This window comes from Nilaparvata lugens, chromosome 8, assembly GCF_014356525.2.
Source record: "Nilaparvata lugens isolate BPH chromosome 8, ASM1435652v1, whole genome shotgun sequence".
NCBI classification, from domain to species: Eukaryota; Metazoa; Arthropoda; class Insecta; order Hemiptera; family Delphacidae; genus Nilaparvata; species Nilaparvata lugens.
Window position 1 is genome coordinate 44,324,383 of NC_052511.1, and position 24,874 is coordinate 44,349,256.

General features: G+C 34.2%; 1 protein-coding gene across 2 annotated transcripts; it reads right to left on the reverse strand.

Moving 5' to 3' along the window:
• Positions 1-545: 545 nt before the first annotated feature.
• LOC111053596 (phosphatidylinositol N-acetylglucosaminyltransferase subunit Q) lies at positions 546-24,166 on the reverse strand. 2 transcript variants are annotated; one of them, XM_039434869.1, is made up of 6 exons: positions 23,232-24,166; positions 20,760-20,895; positions 19,369-19,513; positions 7,180-7,372; positions 6,242-6,356; positions 546-932 (listed from the first exon to the last, which is right to left on the reverse strand). In XM_039434869.1, the coding sequence occupies exons 1-6, from the start codon at positions 24,006-24,008 to the stop codon at positions 748-750; spliced, it is 1,551 nt and encodes a 516-aa protein (XP_039290803.1). In that variant the 5' UTR covers positions 24,009-24,166; the 3' UTR covers positions 546-747. The 2 variants fall into 2 exon arrangements, with proteins under 2 accessions (XP_039290803.1, XP_022196206.2); XM_022340514.2 differs by lacking the exons at positions 6,242-6,356; positions 7,180-7,372 and adding exons at positions 4,298-4,412; positions 5,235-5,427 and having other exon boundaries at positions 23,232-24,156.
• Positions 24,167-24,874: the final 708 nt, after the last annotated feature.

Genomic DNA, 24,874 nt, shown 5'->3' on the forward strand with positions numbered 1-24,874 from the left:
TTGGAAATTTTGCATGCACAATTGGTTCTATACTTCTCTAATGTATATTTTTTAATGTATTAAAAAATCAGAACTACAATATTTATTGCAAACACCAATGATTGTAAAATGTTATGGCAAATAAACCAATTTCAATTTCAATACACCGGTAGTGACTACCGGAGTACAACGGTTTAAAGGGTAAAGGGTAGGTTAGGGAGTTTCGTTTTTTCTTCTAAATTGGCTTTTTTATATTATTCGAAATACAGTGTACAGTATAATCGTATAATGGTGCTACATTTTGATGAAAAATATACTTGTGCACTTTTGAAATACTGTTATTTAAGGATATTTTTTTTCCAAATTGACCCTCCTTCTGAGTAACCCCATAGACCCCCCCCAACCTATATTTTTACATATTAATCATGTGTTTTAACCAGCGAGGGAAACCGGGAAAAACGTGAAATATGCGGGAAATGTACAGGAATTGTACGGGAATTTTCTGAGCCTGATCCAGTGGACACCCTGAAACACAACATTTTAATAAAATAATTAACAACCAGCAATGTTTAGTATACAGAAAAACATAATATATTTAATACAAAATAACAATTCTGTTGAAAAAGAAAAATGCCCAACAATCATTGTTGCATATTTTGAAGAATTATAGTAATATTGTGTTAAGAAAGTTTAACTATTCAACATGAAATTTGGCCAACAGTTGATTGAATTGACACATAAGCCACAACAGCTTTATTAGACAACACACTACATAGGATAGATAAGGTTGCCCATCACCAGACTTCTGGCCAGTTTTCTCCATTCAACATGGGCCGGTCGCTCGATGGGATCAGGAATGCATTCTTGGATCACTTCCCACAGAGGACTAATTGTCGGATTAAGGTATAACCTGATGGTGCCAAAGCGGAAGTCTGGAATGATTTCGAAGGAACCTGCAAACAGAAATTGTCCTATTACTGCTCAAATATCAAATGTTGCTCAAAGCTTGTTTGCTTATTTTTCTCATTTTTCTGCTCAATTCAGTACATTCCATCCATGACCGGCAATCACCAGACAAACTCATTCAATAGTGACTGTTGGGGGAGAAACTAACGAGTTTAAAAGTTGTAGACTGTTTCTATTTCTACAAGCTCCCATAATTCGATCCCTAGTCATGATGCTGTGTTAAATCTGTGGTAATAATGGAAATGAGGTTTGAAGATTCTATTTTTCTATGCTCAAAGTAAAGTCTAGCTAAATTATCATAGGTAATAATTATGAATTTATATGTAATGTCTAATGTGTGAGCTATCTACTCTGATTATATGAATGAATGATTTATTCATATGATTATCATGTCAAGAGTGACTGAAATTGATAAATTTGAACTAGGTCTATTTTGAAGCAATTTTATGAATTCCCAAAACTTCTTGGCTGGAGAAATATTCCAAAATCATAAGTTCCTTCCCACTGGGAATATTACCGATCAACATCACTGACGTTTCGTCAACTACAATGACAAAACTCCTAATTCGAAAATGATTGATTTTTTCAATTTATCTATTAGACCTTACAGTTGTGTTGTGTGTGATGTTGTGGTACTCTTCCATAATGAAAACACAAATTGAAATTGTCAACCACTTTTATAAACCATTCATAAAAGTGGTTGACAATTTCAATTTGAGTTTTCATTATCTATTAGAGTTCAATTTCTAGTCGTAAACATTCTAACTAAATATTTTGAAGGACAAGTAAATATGTAAACCATTCAAAAAATGCAAAAAATATGTAAAAAATTAAGCTCAGGAATTTTCGCGCTGAGACGACTAGCAAAAATTTCCAACTTAGAAACGTTAAAAGCAGTGTACTTTGCAATGATCCACTCCCACATTTCATATGGAATTGAAATATATGGAGGAACAAGCATCTCAAACTCAAATAAAATACTCCTATTACAAAAAGAAGCAATAAGAATAATTCTAAATCTTGATAGAGAGCAATCATGCAAGCCATTCTTCAGTAAGTTAAAGTTCATGACGGTGTACAGCCTGTACATTTATAGGACAATATTATATATAAAAACTAACGAATCTAGATTCCCACGGCAAGTAGATATACATAATTACAACACAAGAAATAAAAATAACTTTACAATAAAGAAACACAATAAGGAAAAATATAAACAAAGTCCAACGTACATGGGAATACAATTTATTGGTTGTCTCCCAGGTTGCATAAGACATGAACCTGATAGATCAAAATTCAAGGAATTGCTGAGAGCATATTTGATAGATTTAGAATGCTACAGTATAAACGAGTTTACTGTAAAAAAAATGAATTTTATACAGTCACTATTTCTCTTTAGCTTTAAGTTAGTTTTTAGTTTTTGACTTTTACATGTACATTTTCATGAATGTTTTGGGAAGAAATAAATGATTGATTGATTGAGTATCCAACAACCGCAAAATTGTCAAATATCACAAGAACACCTGATCAGGTGCGACATGAAAACTCTAACACCAGACAGACCTAAGCCAGCCAGGTCAATCGAAATTATTATCACAAGAACACCTTAACAAGATTATACAGTACGGTATAATTATTTTAACTATAAAATAGTGAGATCCACGTTATAAAGTCAGTGGAAAGAGTTGCCACCTTTTTCATCCAGATTCAATTTTCCACCGGATTCAAGTCATCCCCGGAAAATCTTATATAGGTAATACAGAGTGCAGCGTCCAAACTTCCTTTTTTCAAAAAAAAAAAAAATACAAAACACATTAAGAAGGACCCTACACACCTACGGATTTGGCCTGTGGCGGCCTGCGGATTTGGCCTGTGTCCTTGAACGACTCTGAGCAAAATCACTACACACTAGTAGTGAGCAACGCGAGTCCGGCCTGCCGTACTTTTCAAGACTATCCTCTCCACCAATATCTAAATCGTCCAATAATGGAGATAGAGGAATTTTGATTTCAGATTTGAATTCAGCGACCCCAAATTCTTAAAAGCGGAAGTCCCATTTTCGAAAATACCCGAAAACAAGGGAGTTATGGCTGTTTTTAGTATAGATTTCATAGTAAAAACGAACTAGGTTAAGATAATAATGTTTTTGCTCACAAAGGGGCAGGCAAAGGTTTTTAGAAGTGTTCAAACACTTGAAAGTTAGGTCTAAACATGAACATTTTTAAAACTTTTTTTGAATTTTAAACTTTGGAAAAATGAATCCAAATCAGAAAACTTCTCCCATTATCATCTAATAAAGTAAAAGATAAATAAATTTCTTCATAGAAATAGAATTCTTAATTAATAAGTTATACTGTTATACAGTCACCCTTCCAAACATTGCACGCGTAATTCTGGCAATGTCCACCTGTATGTTTATCCATCTTTAAATTTTGGAGGGTGTTCGGACGGTTCATATAGACATGGAATTCCAAAAAAATCCACAGAAAAAATTACATGGGGGCAAATCAGGAGATCCAGCCGGCTATTTCAAATCGCCTCTAATTGAAATAAGGCATTCTGGGAAGTATTCCTTCGAAACAGCCATTTTGTGAATTTTGTCCATCTTGTATGGATGGAAATTAAGGTCTTCCGGAAGAATCCTCCTCACAGAACGATCAGAAAGTCCGACGGCTGAAGCATGTTTGCGTCCTGAACGCCTTGGAAATTGCAAATTTGAAGCTCTCACTGTCTCGATGTTTTCACAGATCTTCGTTTTTTACTGCCTATTTTTTTGAACGTAGTAACCCAAGAAACAATTGATTTCAGGTCTGGAACACGGGCCAATGGGGCTAAATTAAACAGATTCCGAAAGGCGAGCTGTGCTGCAACAGCTGAACAGCCACTCGAAAAGTAGGCCTCAACGGCGAACGCATGCCATGCGCGGTTCCAATGCATAATGGTGATTGACCTGTGCAAGAACAAAACTTTAAAACCACGCCTCTCGAATGCGACTACAAGCACTCCGCTATGTTATCAACTAACTGAATAGTAAGCATTTCAAAAAAGGAAATTTTGAAGCCACACTGTATTACTGTAAATTGTTGATTTTTGTCAATGAAGATCAATTATACTGTATATCAAATATTATTATATTCTTCATGGGAATATATTTTTCGGGATTCAATAATAAATTTCAATTACTGGAATTTTGGTAGTTGATTATATTTTTCATAACCTATAATAGAATTGTCAACGGTGCGAGATAGAAAAGAATAGAGCTATTTGTTTTGTCTAATGACAAACAAGGATAGCAGACCAATGTTAATCAGATGCACACTTTATAACTTGAATCTCACTTTAGATTACTTACTAGTGAGACGTCTAGGATTTAGTAACCGCAATAGTAAAACATAGATTGGCAGTGATTGAAGCAGAAATCTCCCTCTGGTTAGAATACCACCGATCATAATAACGAAGAGCCGTAGCTGCAAAAAGATACAAATTCTTATTTTTTCCTTCTAATTGCTTGCTTATAAATGATATCATTTATATGTATATTTAGTCTCAATAAACTGAAAAAACATTAGTCTTCTCCTAGTAAATCAAACAAGACGTGTGAGATCGATTTTTAAAACATTTAATAATATAATCAGAATTCTTAGAATACCTCCGATTTCATCTCATTGGCCAATCTTAGTAATTAATAAATATGCAGTTACTTTACTTCCTTTCATACTGATATTTATTTTTTAAATAAATTCATAATTTTCTGTGCAAAACTAGATCTCAGCTTATACAGTGCTCCCAGATTTTACATAAGAAAGCCTGTGAAATAATTGTGTGATTTACTTTTCAAAAAAAGATATTGTGTAACTTCTTTATAGAAGGTGAAATTTCTAATCTAATTCTTTTACCTAAAACAAATAAAATCAAACAACTTACTTCTATTCTATAAGCAAATATCAACTTCCTCCAACCTTTAATCATTTTCAAACTTTGTAATGTGAATAATCAGATTTCGGATGTAGATTAAATATTTTTGAAATAAGATTTTTTTAAATAAAATTGACCTGATCATTAAAAATACTTTCTGATGATGACCACAAAATCATTTGCTATCATGCGTGAGTAATCAATTAGAAAATATAGAAAGGTTATTCGTGGAAAACTGAAAGATCAGATAATACTTTTCTTATTGCAGTAAATACAAACATAGAATACGCTGCTTAGAAATGTGTATATGATACAACGAACAGAAGGTTAATTCTTGTAAAAACATTGAAAAAATAATGAAATACTGTACTCACTGCAGCGAATACAACATAATACACCAATGTTGTCGGCAGTAAGAACAGCAGAACCGTGAATGCTATTGTACCAACAAAAAGTTGTTCAGTGGTGTAAGGACACGAATCCACTTTTCCTGGCAGTGGATTGCGTTTGCATCCAATAAACAACCGAGACAGCGATACTAAACCGTTCAACTGCAAATTGTATAACCTGAAAAAAGAAAATAGAATTTATTCATTGTACAAAACATAAGTATGTACAGTTGCCTCACAGCTGTCTCATAGTGCAAGCATATAAATTCTTGATTTTTACTTTCCTTGCCCTATTACCATAGGTAAGGAAAGTATTGCTTTCCGAAAAAAATTAAGGTACCCCAATTTCTAAATTTCTATACGTTTCAAGGTCCCCTGAGTCCAAAAAACTGGTTTTTGGGTATTGGTCTGTATGTGTGTGTGTGTGTGTGTGTGTGTGTGTGTGTGTGTTGTGTGTGTGTGTGTGTGTGTGTGTGTGTGTGTGTGTGTGTGTGTGTGTGTATGAGTGTATGTGCGTCTGTGTACACGATATCTCATCTCCCAATTAACGGAATGACTTGAAATTTGGAACTTAAGGTTCTTTCACTATAAGGATCCGACACAAACAATTTCGATCAAATGCAATTCAAGATGGCGGCTAAAATGGCGAGAATGTTGTCAAAAACAGGGAGTAAGCATTTCAAAAAAGGAAATTTTGAAGCGACACTGTATTACTGTAAATTGTTGATTTTTGTCAATAAAGATCAATTATACTGTATATCAAATATTATTATATTCTTCATGGGAATATATTTTTCGGGATTCAATAATAAATTTCAATTACTGGAATTTTGGTAGTTGATTATATTTTTCATAACCTATAATAGAATTGTCAACGGTGCGAGATAGAAAAGAATAGAGCTATTTGTTTTGTCTAATGACAAACAAGGATAGCAGACCAATGTTAATCAGATGCACACTTTATAACTTGAATCTCACTTTAGATTACTTACTAGTGAGACGTCTAGGATTTAGTAACCGCAATAGTAAAACATAGATTGGCAGTGATTGAAGCAGAAATCTCCCTCTGGTTAGAATACCACCGATCATAATAACGAAGAGCCGTAGCTGCAAAAAGATACAAATTCTTATTTTTTCCTTCTAATTGCTTGCTTATAAATGATATCATTTATATGTATATTTAGTCTCAATAAACTGAAAAAACATTAGTCTTCTCCTAGTAAATCAAACAAGACGTGTGAGATCGATTTTTAAAACATTTAATAATATAATCAGAATTCTTAGAATACCTCCGATTTCATCTCATTGGCCAATCTTAGTAATTAATAAATATGCAGTTACTTTACTTCCTTTCACACTGATATTTATTTTTTAAATAAATTCATAATTTTCTGTGCAAAACTAGATCTCAGCTTATACAGTGCTCCCAGATTTTACATAAGAAAGCCTGTGAAATAATTGTGTGATTTACTTTTCAAAAAAAGATATTGTGTAACTTCTTTATAGAAGGTGAAATTTCTAATCTAATTCTTTTACCTAAAACAAATAAAATCAAACAACTTACTTCTATTCTATAAGCAAATATCAACTTCCTCCAACCTTTAATCATTTTCAAACTTTGTAATGTGAATAATCAGATTTCGGATGTAGATTAAATATTTTTGAAATAAGATTTTTTAAAAATAAAATTGACCTGATCATTAAAAATACTTTCTGATGATGACCACAAAATCATTTGCTATCATGCGTGAGTAATCAATTAGAAAATATAGAAAGGTTATTCGTGGAAAACTGAAAGATCAGATAATACTTTTCTTATTGCAGTAAATACAAACATGGAATACGTTGCTTAGAAATGTGTATATGATACAACGAACAGAAGGTTAATTCTTGTAAAAACATTGAAAAAATCATGAAATACTGTACTCACTGCAGCGAATACAACATAATACACCAATGTTGTCGGCAGTAAGAACAGCAGAACCGTGAATGCAATTGTACCAACAAAAAGTTGTTCAGTGGTGTAAGGGCACGAATCCACTTTTCCTGGCAGTGGATTGCGTTTGCATCCAATAAACAACCGAGACAGCGATACTAAACCGTTCAACTGCAAATTGTATAACCTGAAAAAAGAAAATAGAATTTATTCATTGTACAAAACATAAGTATGTACAGTTGCCTCACAGCTGTCTCATAGTGCAAGCATATCAATTCTTGATTTTTACTTTCCTTGCCCTATTACCATAGGTAAGGAAAGTATTGCTTTCCGAAAAAAATTAAGGTACCCCAATTTCTAAATTTCTATACGTTTCAAGGTCCCCTGAGTCCAAAAAAGTGTTTTTTGGGTATTGGTCTGTGCGTGTGTGTGTGTGTGTGTGTGTGTGTGTGTGTGTGTGTGTGTGTGTGTGTGTGTGTGTGTGTGTGTGTGTGTGAGTGCGTCTATGTACACGATATCTCATTTTCCAATTAACGGAATGACTTGAAATTTGGAACTTAAGGTCCTTACAATACTAGTAGTTCTGCGAACAGTAGACCTCGCTCATGAATACAACTTTCAATCTAATGAGAAGGGCCAGTACAGTAAGTACTAAACTTACGGATATTGTAAAGATTTAGCCATGTCATCTATTATTTTCTCCATTAAAAGTGCTAGAGACACTGTTTGCAGGGACACTGGACTTATCAAGGAGGTACCTTTATATCGTCTCCTTATTTACAATATAAACATATATTACAACTTTTCCAATAATTAATTTAAGACATCGGTCAACTGACGGAAAAATGGAATAATAATTATGCAGTAGGCAATTTAGATGATGAATCGTCTCACAGACGATGGTGAGATGGAAAATGATTCTAAATAAGATGAGTTTGTGGGTTGCTAATGTTTTTTATGAAATGTGGATTCAATGTTATGGCTTGTTATGCCTATGCAGAATGTTAATGCTCACAAATCGGTTTCCGATCTCATACCTAAAGGAAAAGACTTGACACTGTAGAGCGACACAAAAATGCATACAAAACAATAATTATTGTACCCGATAAACTGAAAATTCAGTTAAAAAATAACTAAAATAATAACTGATAGTTATGAATAAAAGGACTTGGAGATTAAAGAAATGTTTATGATGTTAAATATTGTCTACAACTGGAATAGTTGTTGATTTATTAGTTGATTAATTTTATGATTACAGAAAATAGTTGAGTTATCTGTAACATAGATAATATAGTTATTTATGTATTGTATAAAGATTTTTTTAGAAAAATTTATCCAATTAATTTGATAAATCAATTTAATTATTCTACATAGTAATAATAACAATTTTATAATGAAATATTATCAGAATAAGATAAAACAATTGGTATCGTCTCCAAAAAAAATCTGGTCAGAACGAGATTTGAACCTGGGACCCACAGTGTATCAAACTACGCTCTAACCGTCTTGGGCACCATGCCTTGGTAACAGTGGATGCGAAAAAGTAGGAGCATGAATTGCTGTATCTTCAAAGTAACTTTTGAGGTTAGTTTATGTTTTTTTTTTAATATTACAAAAAAACCGGAGGTCTTACCAAAAATCGTTACACATACGTTTCTGCGCCTTGTTTCAAAGAACTTGCATACCAAATTTCATCCAAATCGGACAATAACTGCGACTGTAACTGCGGTACAAACAAACAAACAAACAGACAAAAGCCGATCGAGTCGAAACTAAGACCTCAGCTTCGCTTCGGTCAATAAAGATCCGACACGAACAATTTCAATCAAACGCAATCCAAGATGGCGGAGAAAATGTCGAAAATGTTGTCAAAGACTGGGGTTTTCACGATTTTCTCGAAAACGGCTCCAACGATTTTGATCAAATTTATACCTGAAATAGTCATTGATAAGCTCTATCAACTGCCACATGTCCAATATCTGTAAAAATTCCAGGAGCTCCGCCCCATCTATGCAAATTTTGATTTTAGATTCCTAATTATCAGGCTTCAGATACAATTTAAACAAAAAATTCCAAGTGGAAAAGATCAAGCATGAAAATCTCTACAAGTAATGTTCAGTAACATTTTCACCTAAAATTTAAAATAAGCTCGAAATTCGAGAAAATGTTATTATTTCAATTGCAAACTGTTGGCAACTGTTGATCCTATTGAAACATTCATTATGAGGAGATAGCAGACTTCGTGTGTCCCTAGCGTTATTGTACTGTCACCAGCTGGCTTCAATCTTTGAATAGTAGACTTGAGATGCGTGCGAACACTAGCATCAGGTGATCAATTTTCATAACGGCAAGGAAAGTTGTGTGAGTGCGCCACACCAGATTTTTAATTTTTATGTAGCCCTGAACAAGAGAGTGAACATTCAAGAATATAAGTACAACTTAAAGAACCGTTGTTCAAGAACAACTCACAAATAATGTAACATGTAACTTATATCTTTCTAGAGGATTTTGTTGAAACTACAACAATAATATTGATTTATTCGATAATTATCATTAAGTAGGGGTAAAGTGAGAGTACTGCCCCAAAGCTGATTCTTGGTTCTAACCTTGTCCAATTCAATGTAATCTGAACTAACTTAACCTAGCCATACCCCTAATCTCACAATAAATCTCAAATGAAGATCCCCATTCCCACTTTTTTGGAAAAATTTAGATCCAGCTTTTTTTTATTTCTTGAATAACTAAGAAACCGTTAATTTTACAAAAAAATTACAAGAATAACTTTTTCCAGTAAATCTAATTACGAATCCATTGACACCCCATTTGTCAAGATTGAACAGAAAATAAGGATCTCATGGGAAAAGTAGATCCAGCTTTTTTCAATTTCTTTAATAACTAAGAAACAATTAATTTTAGAGCCTTTATTTTTGTTCCATTTAAATTATTTTGTTGTGATAGTCCTTTACATATAGTGACGCTGGTCTTTGTTTTGGAACAAACTGTATAAAAATTGACCTGATATTTTATTTTGTTTTTGATGCTTGTATTATTTATATTCATTATTAAACTTTAATATTTTTGCTTTTATTTTCTATTTTCAAGCTACTTTTCTTTGTAAAATAAGTGTTTACATTTGGAAGTTGAATAAATAAATGAATATTGAGGCTTCTATGGATTTGGAGGTTCTGCACAGCTGGTTGTTATCAGCTCTCAGTGAAATTGAGAAATGCGTCACGCTCAATATTCTGATCTATATTCAGACAGGAATTGATGAATTCATAAACTGAGTTAGTTGATGAGACACTATTTTAAATTTCAAATTTGATCATCCTGACTCAGTCTGTTTGATATCTCCAGTCAAGGATGACATCAAGTATTCAGTTATTAAGTGTCTGTCATTCTTTTTCCACGTTTTTGTTGCATAATATTATATTTAAAGAAATCGATAGAAATTCTTGCTTGATACATTCATCATGGAGAAAAACAAAAAATCAATTAAAATAAAATACAGTACCGTACAAGCTCGAGAATCCGCCTCCCATATGGGACCGGGGGCTTGGCCGGCTCATTTTGTTTATATACCTCAACATAACTTACTGAAATTGGTATTTTAGCACCAATAATACTGATTAATAACTGAACGGAATGACGTGGAAAACATTTAAATTTGATAGCATGGTTATCTAAGGTATGAGATTATGGATTTATGGATCTAGATTACATGTATTGATCTAGATTACAACCTGACAATGCAAAGTTTCTCGGTATTACAGTTCAAAGCAATTTAAAATGGGGCTTACACATCAAAATATTATGTGGCAAACTGTCGAAGGGAATTTTTATGTTAAATAGATTGAAGTTTATTATTGATAAGAGTGTTTTAATTTCAGTGTATTTTGCGTATCTTCATTCTCATTTGTATTATGGTGTTGTTGCCTGGGGTAGTGATACGAATGTAAAGAAACTATTTGTGTTACAGAAACGAGCAGTAAGGGTCGTTGCTAATGTGAATAGTCGTTTTCACTGTGTAGATTTATTTTAAAAAATTTACAAAAATTTAAAAAACTATTTACATTCTTGAATGTCTTATGTGTGTAAAAAATAATTTAGCATGTATTTCTGTAAATAGCAATGTTCACAAACATTACACTAGAAATTCTGAATCGCTTAGAGTGAACCCAGTGCAATTATGCAAATACATTGAACTGTTTTAAGGAGTTCGGTATAAGAGCTTATAATAAGCTTCCTGCACATTTAAAAGAGCTAGAAGTGGGTAATTTTAAAAGAGCCATAAAAAAGATGTTAATAGGAATATGTCCTTATAGAGAAGAGGAGTTTCTAATTTGAGGGTATTTTGTTTGCTGTTTGTATGCTTGTGTTTGTATTTTTATTTCTTTGAATGTAAATATTTTTATTTGCCATGTTAAATCTATGACGATGCTATGCATTTGTATAAATGTTTTCTGCAATAAAGAAATCTTAAATCTTGAATGACGAGACTACGACAAGGGCTGACCATATTAGCAGCGAGTTTCTACTGCTAATAGTTTTCTTTCATTTTCTTCGAAAGTTATCAACGAGATGAAGTATTATATTGATACAAAATGATGCAATGGCTCGATGACATGCACTGAGTCAACTGTCAGCATTGATTGAGCCGTCAGTTCGGCTTGAGCCGTGATGATGAACGGGTTGTTTTCGTAGCTACTTGCCCTGCCACAGATAACTGTTTTTCGTTTTTATCCTATAGAAATTGAATCTTGAATAGACTTCTCGTTGTAGCTTCTAACCTAGAAACTGTAAACTTTTTGTATATAACTATTTTGAAACAACTTCTCAACTAAAATATACTAATTTCATTTTATTTAACACAAAAATTTCTCCTCTTAATGGTATAAACGCTCTTAAAATTCCTAATCAATTTCCTCAACTATTTACTCAAAATTCCTTGCTTTCGTTTATAATAATTCATTAGGTTATAGAGTTTTTTTCAAATTAAATTATTTTGTTGTGATAGTTCTTTACATATAGTGACGCTGGTCTTTGTTTTGGAACAAACTGTATAAAAATTGACCTAATATTTTATTTTGTTTTTGATGCTTGTATTTTTTATATTCAATATTAAACTTTAATATTTTTGCTTTTATATTCTATTTTTAAGCTACTTTTCTTTGTAAAATAAGTGTTTACATTTGGAAGTTGAATAAATAAATTGAGGCCTCTATGGATTTGGAGGTTCTGCACAGCTGGATGTTATCAGCTCTCAGTGAAATTAAGAAATGCGTCACGCTCAAGATTCTGATCTATCGTCAGACAGGAATTGATGAATTCATCAACTGAGTTAGTTGATGAGACACTATTTTAAATTTCAAATTTGATCATCCTGACTCAGTCTGTCTGATATTTCCAGTCAAGGACGACATCAAGTATTCAGTTATTAAGTGTCTGTCATTCTTTTCCCACGTTTTTGTTGTATAATATTATATTTAAAGAAATCGATTGAAATTCTTGCTTGATACATTCATCATGGAGAAAAAACAAAAAATCAATCAAAATAAAATACAGTACCGTACAAGCTCGAGAATCCGTCTCCCATATGGGACCGGGGCTTGGTCGGCTCATTTTGTTTATATACCTCAACATAACTTACTGAAATGGCTATTTTAGCACCAATAATACTGAATAATAACTGAACGGAATGACGTGGAAAACATTTAAATTTGATAGCATGGTTATCTAAGGTATGACGAGACTACGCCAAGGGCGTAGCGAGTTTCTACTGCTAATAGTTTTCTTTCATTTTCTTCGAAAATTATCAACGAGATGAAGTATTATATTGATACAAAATGATGCAATGGCTCGATGACATGCACTGAGTCAACTGTCAGCATTGATTGAGCCGTCAGTTCGGCTTGAGCCGTGGTGATGAACGGGTTGTTTTCGTAGCTACTTGCCCTGCCACAGATAACTGTTTTTCGTTTTTATCCTATAGAAATTGAATCTTGAATAGACTTCTCGTTGTAGCTTCTAACCTAGAAACTGTAAACTTTTTGTATATAACTATTTTGAAACAACTTCTCAACTAAAATATACTAATTTCATTTTATTTAACACAAAAAATTTCTCCTCTTAATGGTATAAACGCTCTTAAAATTCCTAATCAATTTTCCTCAACTATTTACTCAAAATTCCTTGCTTTCGTTTATAATAATTCATTAGGTTATAGAGTTTTTTTCAAATTAAATAGTGCAGTAATTTTTTTATCTATCTAATTAAAAGTGTTTTTTAATTTCATATCAGCCCTCTCTTATTAAATTTCTAATTTTAGTATTCGTTCGTCCTGAAGTAAACTGACAATTTTTTTATCGTAAATAGTAACTTTTGAAGCTTTAGAGCTTTTATTAAAGTCTAATTCTAGTTAAGACTTTCTTCTTAATTTCTACATATCATCTCTAAATAATTTTGAACTGGACTTGGATTGTTTTTGGTGCTCAAACGTTGAGTATTGCAGGCTGAAATGGTTCTGTAAAATTCGGCCGGCTGCTTTGTATTAATATATTTGTAAGCATTGTATCCTGTAGTAATCGCTCTTGGCCCGGAGTGGGACGGGGTACGAGCGATTTCGACGACAGACTATTTCATTTTTTACTTTTTCGCCTGTTTTGTTTTTTCTGTAAATTAAAAACAGAAATAGATTTTCCTTGAGAATTTTTCACTAAATTAAATTCTTTTCTTTATACAAATTTCTGTATTTTTTTCTGTTTTGAGTTTGATTTTCCAACTTGAATCCTTGTCTGGGTTTGCTTATTTCTGCAGGAGGTTTATAAATATAAATATCAGCATATTCTAATTGAATAAATAAGTAAAAACATATTTCATTCGTTTATTCTGAGTTTGTATTTTTTAGTTTTTTCTAGCCTGAATACGATTTTGATTTCTAATTGCAGTAACCTACTTAACATCTTTCAAAATATCCAATGGATTAGTTTTGTATTTCTAAAAATTGTAATTATAATTTTACAGGTAACGATTTCAATCAAATAATTTGTTTTTTGGCTTACAAATTTATATCATTACACAAAAACTATACTGGCTAAAATAATATTTGTAAGTAACCAAGCAGTAGAGTTAAAATAGTTGTTTCATAACTGATTTAAAAAAAATAGTTGTTTCAAGTGTTATTATAATCTTACAGATTTCTCTCTTCAACCATTTTGTATGGTGTTGGTGACTGAATATAGATAGGTTGTTGTTCTGAATGGTCATAGATAGGAAATTGGGTATGGATAAAATTTAAAAAATTTTGACGCAGCAAAGAAAACCTGGTTTAATCGTGAAAGGTTATAGATATAGGCGAGATTATCGACGTGCTGATGATACAGTGGTGTGGAGGTGTCTGGACCGGTCGTGTTCAGCTACGGTAAGAACAGATTCAAGCGAGTGTAAAGTTGTGAAAACTGATGGTATTCATGCTCATTCTTTTTTGAAATCTCCAGGGGTAAAAATTGGTGTGTTGAATTCCCCAAGCAACGTTGAAAGTAAAAAAAAATGATCAACAAACTATGTCAGCCACCAGTAATGCTCAAACACCTGCAAAAGTAGGTGAATCTGACGAGACAACGATGAAAAATGCAGAGGTGAACACACCTACTTATCGTGGAGATTCTCCATCACCTTGTGTGTCATTAATAAATGAATATCTAAGGGAAGTTGAACTCCAAAAACAAAGAGAAGACATAATTGCACATTCTATGAGCTTACAGTTAGAGTTGGTCCTTGGGAAAAAAAGTCCTTGTTAGAGTCTCTCCAGGCGAAGATTGATGAACTTGAAACGGCCCTTCAATATCAAACCTTATTGAAACAAGAAAATGAAAACATCAGTGAAAAAATGCGAGAATGTTGACAACAATAGAAGTTCTGGAGGCAGAAAATATCTTATTGAAGAAAGCCGAGAATAAATCTCTGTTAATTGAGACAGGAGAATTAAGAAATTTCTATTCACCATGTGACACTATAATTGATCCATGTTTCGAGTGTGGTGCAATAAGAGTAGAAAACTCTTTCAATGTTTTCAGCCAAACTAGAAAATTAGCTATGTCTAATAAGGAAAATGAAAATATAGATGCAAATTATAGTAAAAGAAAATCATCTGCCCAAACTGACAAAGCCCAAAATAAAAATAGGGTGATGAGTATTGATGGAAATGAGCGGAATGAAACGTACAAAGACGAGCTTTGAAGACTGCTAAGAAAACTGAAATCGAAACAAAGAAAAGTAGGAAAGGTAGAGTCTTACTATTGCCATCCAGTCATGGACGAGATTGTTGTGAACTCCTTGACAAAGGATTGAAAAACAAGTTTGAGGTTCAGTGTTTCTTCAAGTCTGGCGCAACAATTGAAGCAGTAGAGATTGAGATTGAGTACTTTATTTATGTAGATTACAATATATACTGGCTTATACACTTATATACAATAGCATACAATACAGCAAAATTATAGATGAATTTACATAATATAGACTAAGAAAATAATTATTGAACTGTATATGATATGAAGAAGCAATTTGTAATATAATAACTATAGATAATTATATTGTTATGCATCTACATAAATTGGCGGAGCTTTGGACATATCAATGTCCATTCTTCGGAAAGAATATTAAAAATATCCTTTCCACTAACTCTCTACCAAAAGCAGTAGTAGAGTCAGCTAAAGACCAAACGAAAGATTTCAATGAAATTGATTATTTAATTATACTGGGTGGCTCGAATAATATAATTGCTCCAAACTTGGATCATCTTCCGCAAATAAGAAATAAAATAGAAGAAATGGCGTCACTCTCCAATAAGACGAATGTAATAATAAGTACAATTCCGAACAGGTATGATATGCCAGAACTCAACAAAACGATTGATCTCACAAATAAAGCAATTCACAGTTTAATCAACAGCGTCAAGGATAAAAATTCTAAGCAACTAGGCTTATGTTTCCTCAATGAGCGATTAAAAAGGCAAAACTTTACAAAACATGGGTTACATATGAATCGATCAGGCAAGAGAATTTTCTGTAATAGACTGGCAGAGTTAATTGAAAGCAGTTTGCAATCACCAGCTAGTTTGTTATCACAAAGTAACTCCCCTACAGGTGAACAGAGTTTTTTGGGGGTGGACCCACCCGGGCAGTTAATAGACTAAAGTCGGGCAATTCCATCTACACACCATTCCTTTTCAGTGTGAATATACAGGGCATTGAAAACAAAATTGAAGAGTTGAATGTACTCCTCGCAGATTTGAGGAATACATTGGTTGTGTCATTCAATGAGCATTGGCTGGCTCCATGTGATACCACTATTCTGAACAGACTCAATAACTATATTCTTGCTTCAGCTTACAGTAGAAAAAAAGAAGAGGTGGTATGTGTATTATTTAAAAAAAAATCAATTAATTTTAAAGTTAGAGTAGATATTGAGTCCCTGGCTATTGAGAGTACATTTGAGTGTGCGGCTGTTGAGTTCAGTCTGAGGAGGAGTGGGATTTCTAGAGTATTTGTAGTGATTTCTATATATAGAGCGCCGGATAGTTCTGTGGAGGATTTTTTAAATATCTATGACAAGCTCTTGTGTTTGCTCAAGCGCAACTTTAAACAGAAAACGATATTTATATGTGGCGATTTCAATATTGATCTTCTAAAAGAAAACAGTAGAGATAAGAATACGTTTTTGAACATTACGACGTCGAATTTATATAAATTCGTTTTTGACAAGCCTACTAGAATATCCTCGTTTTCAGCCACTTGTATTGATAATATAATCACGAATTACAATGTGGAAAAATTCATGGAAATATAATTGGCTTTAAGTGTGACTCTAGAGAACGGGTTTGCTGTAGAACGTCCTGTATATAAGTCGGGCAGATGTATAGATAATAAGTCACTCAATTCATTCTACGAACTATTAAATACGGTAGATTGGTCACCCTGTTTCAGTAATAATGGTGGTGAAAATGCCTTTAATGCTTTCCATTCCTTATTTTATAATTGTTTTACTGAATGTTTCCCGCCCAAGAAGTTTAAAGCTACAGTGAAACACTTCAACAAAAACTGGTTGACTAATGGAATTAGGATTTCATGTTCTAGTAAAAGAGAACTGTGCATAGAGGCTAGAACTAATAGGGACCCTACATTTTTGATTTTTTTTTGTCACCTATAAGAAAATCTTGAAAAAAATAATATTATTGGCCAAGCAGAAAGCCAATGAGAAGATCATCTCACAGTCAAGTAATGTCAACAGAGGAGCGTGGTCTGTTGTCAGGAAAGAATTGGGGCTGTCGAACTATAGTGAGCAAATAATTGAGTTAACTAATGGAAATGCTAATGTTTCTGATCCAGTAAGGGTTGCATTTTTGTTCAATGATTATTTTTTTGAATGTGGTGCTGAACGGTCGAGCTCTGCTGGGCTGAGTCATGAGAAGCGTTATCTAAATAAAATAGGAAGACAATATGGCATATTTAGATTCAGAGCTATTACTGAGAGAGTTGAAAGGAGTGATCTTGGGTTTGAAAAATACTGGTTCGTGTGGCTGGGATGAAATTTCTTCCAGGGTAGTGAAATGGGTATGTCCCATTATATTGCAGCCTCTCACACACGTTTTAAATTTGTGTCTGAAGGAAGGGATATTCCCACAGAAACTAAAATTCGTTGTCATTAAACCCATCCTTAAGAAAGAAAGTAAAAAATATGTAAAGAATTATCGGCCTATAGCATTATTGACGACTTCCTCCAAGATTTTCGAAAGGGTTATATTTCAACAGATGTCCGCTTACTTGGAGAGTGAAAGAATTTTTTTATAATAAACAATATGGTTTCAGAAGGGGTGCTAAACTAAGTCGGCCACGTTTGATGTTATATCCGATTTGTTGGGGGCTCTGGATGGGTCGCGGAGAACTGTGGGTGTCTTCTGTGACTTATCCAGAGCGTTCGAGATGAACGATCATGAACTCCTTTTGAGTAATCTTGAATTTTATGGATTTAGAGGTCATGCAGAGGTGTTTTTGAGATCCTATCTTGTGGATGGATACCAGGCTGTGAAAAAATATTGTGAGGGCTCTCAGGTGCTTTCTGAATGGCAGCTGGTTAAGCGAGGGGTTCCTCAGGGCTCCATACTTGGGCCTACATTGTTTAATATATTTATCAACGACTTGCCCTACAATGTTGATGGTAAATTGGTGTTGTATGCTGACGACACAACAATCTTACTTGAAGGAAACAACTATCAAGATGTCATGGAGAAGGCTAAGATTGCCATGCAGCAGCTCAATGGATAGTTTTATGATAATCCCTTGAAGCTTAATCTAAGCAAGACAAATTTTATCAAGTTCTCTATGAGAGGTAATGAGAATGATCCAGCTATTGTGGGATGGGAGTGTCCTGCTATTGATATGACATAGTTTCTGGGGAATGAATTGCAGGAAAACTTGAAATGGGATGGTCACATAGAGAAACTCCAGAAAAGGCTTTAACATGCTCTCTTTGCTCTGAGGACTGTTAAGTCGAATTCAAATCTCAAGACAGCTCTAAAGGTTTACCATGAGTATTTATTTCACTCATTAGTTATGGTATTTTGTTTTGGGGGGCTGGAAGAATTCATTTGAACACAAACTTAAAAATGCAGAAAAAAGCACTTCGGATTTTTGGGGGAGTGGGTCCATCTTTCTTCTGTAAGACCATATTCAAGGCACTCCGATTACTTACAGTTCCAGCGATATACTTCCTTGAAGTTGTTTCGTTTGTGTTCAAAAACAAAAATATTTTTAATGCTAACCGAATTTGTCATACTTATGAAACACGAGGTAAAAATACAGGATTATTCCAGTTCCCTATCCATAGACTGACTCTTCTCGAAAAGGGACCGTATTATTCAGGACTCAAGTGTTTTAATTGCATTCCTGAGGATATAAGGCTGTGTAGCAGCTATAAGTTATTTGTATCAAAGATAATTAGGACACTGGTAGAGGCTTGTCCTTATACCATTGAGGAGTGTTTTAGAGCATTCATGTGACTCCATTCTAAAAATGACATGTTGTATGCCACTTGAGCACTGCTCAGATTTTGTGGCTTCACACAACAAAAATATAATAATAATAATTGAATTGAAAGCGATGGTAAGGAATTGAGTGATCTGCTCACCTGGCTGCATACACATATATGCAATAAACATGGAAACTGGCTAAAGCAAGCAAGTCAGCTAGGATTGCAATTTGAAATGTTACGCCCAATCTTCCAATCAGCAGTAATAAGTAGAATCCAAACTCTAAGAAAGGCCGAACGAGACCTGAAAACAATGAAAGGTAGCAAAAATTAGATTGAAGGTCGTCAGGATGAAAATAAATTAATAATGACATAAACTATAGAGACAACCATAAACTGTCTTCATTCCTAATAGCATCAATTCCTCGCATTCAAGCAATGCTGACAGTTCCAAGTGAGTCTCACTATAGGTAACATACAATTTACTCCGAAGTATATCCATACTTTTTCACTGTTAAAATTGAACTTGAATTTTAAAAAACACTTTTGAAGTGAAAATACACTTACTTTTGTAGTGACGATCGTTTCGACCTGTTGTTGGTCATCATCAGACTGTCTGAGTCATTACTGAGTCATTACCTAGACTGTCTGATGATGACCAACAACAGGTCGAAACGATCGTCACTACAAAAGTAAGTGTATTTTCACTTCAAAAGTGTTTTTTAAAATTCAAATACAATTTACGTGAGTCTCCCTCCATATCGTTATGCTTTCTCCAATAAAAAAATAGTAAAACGTTACTGAAAAATTTCCATCGTAAGTTTGGATCAACAGGCATGATAGCCTTGAAATGTGTCCTTATATAACAATATTACAAGTAAAATTTTTGAGTATCTGGATTAACAGCAAAATAGAGAATAGAATAAAAACATAAGTTCAAAGACAAAATGTGTATTATATGAATAAGGATACGTCTGTATTCCTTGCAGATGACATCACCTTAATTTCAAAGGATCCACCACATTTTGATAGTCTGCCACTCTGCCTAGGGAAATGAACTTTGAAGAAATTCTAGTGTAAGCCAAACAGAATTTAGGTTTGTCTTCTTTTTCTTTAGGGCTACTTTTTAATAGAAATAAAAATAAAAATCTGAGTACCCTTCTTAAATTATTCAACTTGAAAATGGTATTAGTAGTTTCGGCTATTAATACCATTTTAAAGTTGAATAATTTAAGAAGGGTACTCAGATTTATATTTTTATTTATAGAATTTAGGTTTCTATGCAACTGTGAGAAATTAATCAGTGGAAAGACCAGCGCACTTTTCTCGCTTGAGGAGCCTCTACTTAGGGATCAAGCACTCCACTCTACCAATAATCATAAATTTTTCAAAGTTTTAAATGTTGAAAGCTGTCTATCTAGGGTCTCCAGTCCTTGGTAACAGCCTCACGCAGTATCAAGTTTTAATAGTATAATTTATAGTACAAGATCCTAAAATACTCAACTTCTAGATGTAGAAGTAAAGGAATGGAAATGCAAAGGCATACTCACCTAAGAAAAACCACCAAAGATCAATGTGATAAAGGAAGAATTTTCCAAGAACACTATTCAAAGGAAAATTCAATTTCAATCCAGCAGGACTGCCCATCAACCATTCAATTAGGTTTTTCAGCGAGACAACCAAATCCTGCAAAAATGCAATATTACTTTATCATAAAACTAATTTGCCTTACCCCTTACTTCAAAATTTAAAAATGTTGAGAAAATTATTTTGTAATGTGATGCCCAACAATTTTGTATTATTAGGCCTACTACTCAAAGTGAAACAAAAACTCGAAAACCCAACTTGAGTGTTATTTATCCAATTTAGATAGAGTGAATCTGCAGCAGACGAGTCTTCAACAATCAAATTTACAAAACTGTGAGAGAAAAGATGCAATTTCTTAGCGCCTAGCCTTAGCACCGGCGCAAGACAGTGTCTCTGTCTAACTCAAGTAGAATTAGTACTCTCTTTCTCTCTCTTGACAGTGGCATGATTTTTATTCTAGTGGGAATACTTTTCCCAGGCTAGAGAAATAATAGCTCATTGCTGATAGAAAATTAAAAAACGGCCTTACCGAAAGGTAAGCAGGACAGGTCAGGCCTGGCCCATCTGTCTGTCAGGCTCTACAACAAATTACAAATTACCGGCCACCAGAGATCTACCTACTTTGTGGTACCAGAGGACATAGCCCTGATATTACAATACACTGTTTTCTTGGTTCACATGTTCTACATATTATACAATGTTGTGGAGGTGTGGTGATGTTGAGTTGTGGAGGATCAAACTGCTTGTTGCCGTGCTGTATGCTTCCTATAAAGAAAATCCATCGTTGCAGGGTGTGGAATACAGGAACTACCTTAGTGCCAAGCAGATCTACAAAGAAGAGATTGACAGGGCAAATAGAGAGTCTAATAGTAGTTACATTGAGAGATCTGATAATCCTACAAAGGCAGCGTGGAATCTCATCAATGACTCCTACAAATCCAAAACTCAAGTTTTCCTATTAGGTGTAATAAGAGTCCTGATGAGGTCAATGAGACATTTATGAAGTCTGTGGCTGAGATAGTGGAGGTGATTCCGGCTTCAATTATTGACCCAGTTTTCCTGGTACCTGAGACTCCTCATAAAATTGAGCAATTTTGTTTGCTGAGTGAGAGTGAGCTGCTCAATATAATCATGAACTTCAAGACAACCTACAGTCAGGACTTCTATGGTCTATCCACATACATTCTGAAAAGCGTGTCAGATATACTGGCTGGCCCACTTCTACTGCTAGTGAACGCATATCTGTCTGAGGGTGTTTTTCCGGACTGTCTCAAAGTGTCTAAAACGGTGCCAGTTTTTAAGAAGGGCTGTACTGATGATATTGGTAATTTTCGTCGAGTCTCCATTGTGCCGACACTTTGGAAGATCATTGAGACTGCTATGTTGAGAGAGATGACAAAGTTCCTCAAATGCAACAATCTGCTTGGAAACATGCAGCACGCATTCAGAAGGGGGAGGTCGACCTCATCTGCTGTGATTAGTCTTGTGGAGAGGATTAACATTGAAACCTCACATTATCAAAGTCTTTAGAGAACTTTCTAGAGTAGTCTATTTGCTCCGGAAAATGAGAGGACTTCTGAGTTCCCATAGACTGCTGATGCTGTTTCATGCTGTGTTCAGCTGTCATATCCAGTATGGAATACTTGTGTGGGGTCATTCAGCTCATGCTAAGGACATCCTAATGCTTCAAAAAAGGCACTTCGCGTGATGACTTATGGCAATAAGTTTGATGCTCACTGCCAGCCTATATTTCAACGTCTGGGCATCCATGTATGGACTTTACATTTTAGCATCACTCTTGCACGTTAAAAAACATCAGTCAATGTTCTCAAGAAGAGATGAAGTGCACACCTACAATACTCGGGGGAGGACCAACTTGGATGTTCCACGTCGTCGACTGTCTAAGGTTAGGGATTGTTTTCCGGTACTGGCAATCAAGATGTTCAACTGCCTACCACATTCAGTGAAGGGGCACTCACCTACCGCGTTCAAGAAAACCCTATCAAGGTGGCTCATTGGGAGCTTTTATTTTTTAGAGTATTTTTTCAATGATGACTATGCTGGTCTGTGACGCTGCCATCTATGTGTGAAATACAGTTTTAATTTTTGACACGATCTATCCGGGGAAGCCTGGTCACCGATTACGATATTGGATAAATTGGATACCATAAAATATACTTAAGGCCTCAACTATATGAGTGTCCTAGACGCGCTGAATTCATTTTGCGCGTCTTGAGAATGCATGGCATAATATGGGGAATGTCTATTGCATTCTTATAGTTTACTCCATAAGAGCCAATGCATGCGGTTGCATATTGGTCGTGATCGAATAAAAAAATCATATTGAGATTAGAAAGTAGTAATACTCTACACTTAAAATAATAATTTATCTTTTATCAAATTGATATTACTTTGCTAATATTCAGCTTACTTACCTGTGACAAGTTTGATATGTGCTCAAAAAACTCAGTCATTGTAAAGTACTCTTGCAGGAAATCTAAAACGATGGTACCCAGTAAGATGTCAAATATCACAGAAAAAAAGTAATTGCCGACTTTTAAATTAAATCTTTCTTCTGAGAATGTAGATAACAGAAACCAAACAAAATTAGAAAGAGATTTTTGAAAATGTAATCCTAGTGTAGATATCTTTAAAATTGGCATACACATTGTAATATATGAAAGGATATTTTGGACCAGGAGCAAAATCGGGTTCAGAACATTAGGAGACATTCGAGGCTTTTTAATAGGTGGATTGGCTTTTCTTAATAAAAATACAAGTAGGAGGAAATAATTGTTCACTATTTGATGGAAGCTCATTGATTGTAGTCTTTTTGATAACAGCTCAGATTCGAGAAGTAAACTCTTGTCATAAATGACAAATCGACACTGATCTGGATTAACAATTAATCCATCTATCTTGATCTCTTCTAACTTTATTTTTTTTTCTTTTTCTAGAACGTTTAGTGACAACCAATTTTGTTTTTTGTTAAATTTCTCTGAAAAGCTAAAACCTCCAACTTCGCTACAGTAGAAATATCCTACTTCATTGTCAAACCCACACTTTTCCACAACACTATAATATGGTATTTTATCGTAAATTACTATCACTTTAATTTCACATTTGTCATCAAGGTATGAATGTACACTACCCAATAACAAACCCGAGTCTTCATCAAAAATGATAGACGGGGAAAAAATTATTATTGACATTGTGATTTTATATTTTTAGAGGAGAGCTTTTATTTTTAACAGTTCTTACTAAAGTTATATGAAGTTTGAATTGTACATTGTATCTTGGCTTAAATGAACGTTGAAAAAAATAAAAATAAATTGAACTAACCTCATTTTATTTGCAAACAAACCAATCAGTCTCAGACAGCACCGTATCGCGCATGCGTTAGTAACGGTTTTTTCCCGTTCCATTCAGTCAGTACTTTGAATGTAACGTTCTTTGTGATGATGGTTACCGAGCACCGTAGCTGGAGCCGTCATTCCATCTTGATGATGATATTCAAGATTTAAGATTTCTTTATTGCGAAAAACATTATTTATATACAAATGCATAGCATCGTCATAATAAATTTAACATGGTAAATAAAAAGTATTTACATTTATAGAAATAAAAATTCAAACACAAGCATACAAACAGCAAACAAAAATACCCTCAAATTAAAAACTCCTCCTTTCTATACGGGCATTTTGACGTGACAACGTCTTATAAATTGGTTTGCCGGGTGACACTTCAAGAAACTGCGTTACGCTCCGCGTTATGCGCTCACAATGAGAGCGAGTGAGAGCGTTCGTTTCGGTTCACGGTCGTCTGGAAAGAGCACGAATAGGAGCAGTGGCGAGCAACGCAGCAACAGCCCGAAGGCATTCACCTGGAGAGAGAGTGAAACGGAGCAGTCAACCTGCGCAGGCGCCGCAAGCAATCTCCTGCGACTGCGCCACTACTTCACAGGCTGGCAACGTTCCTTCAACGTCGTTCCACTCAAAGTCGTTGTCACGTAAAACTTTCGCCCGTATACCGACTTTACAGGCAACCAGAGTTTTTTTCTATTAAAATATTTTTCATG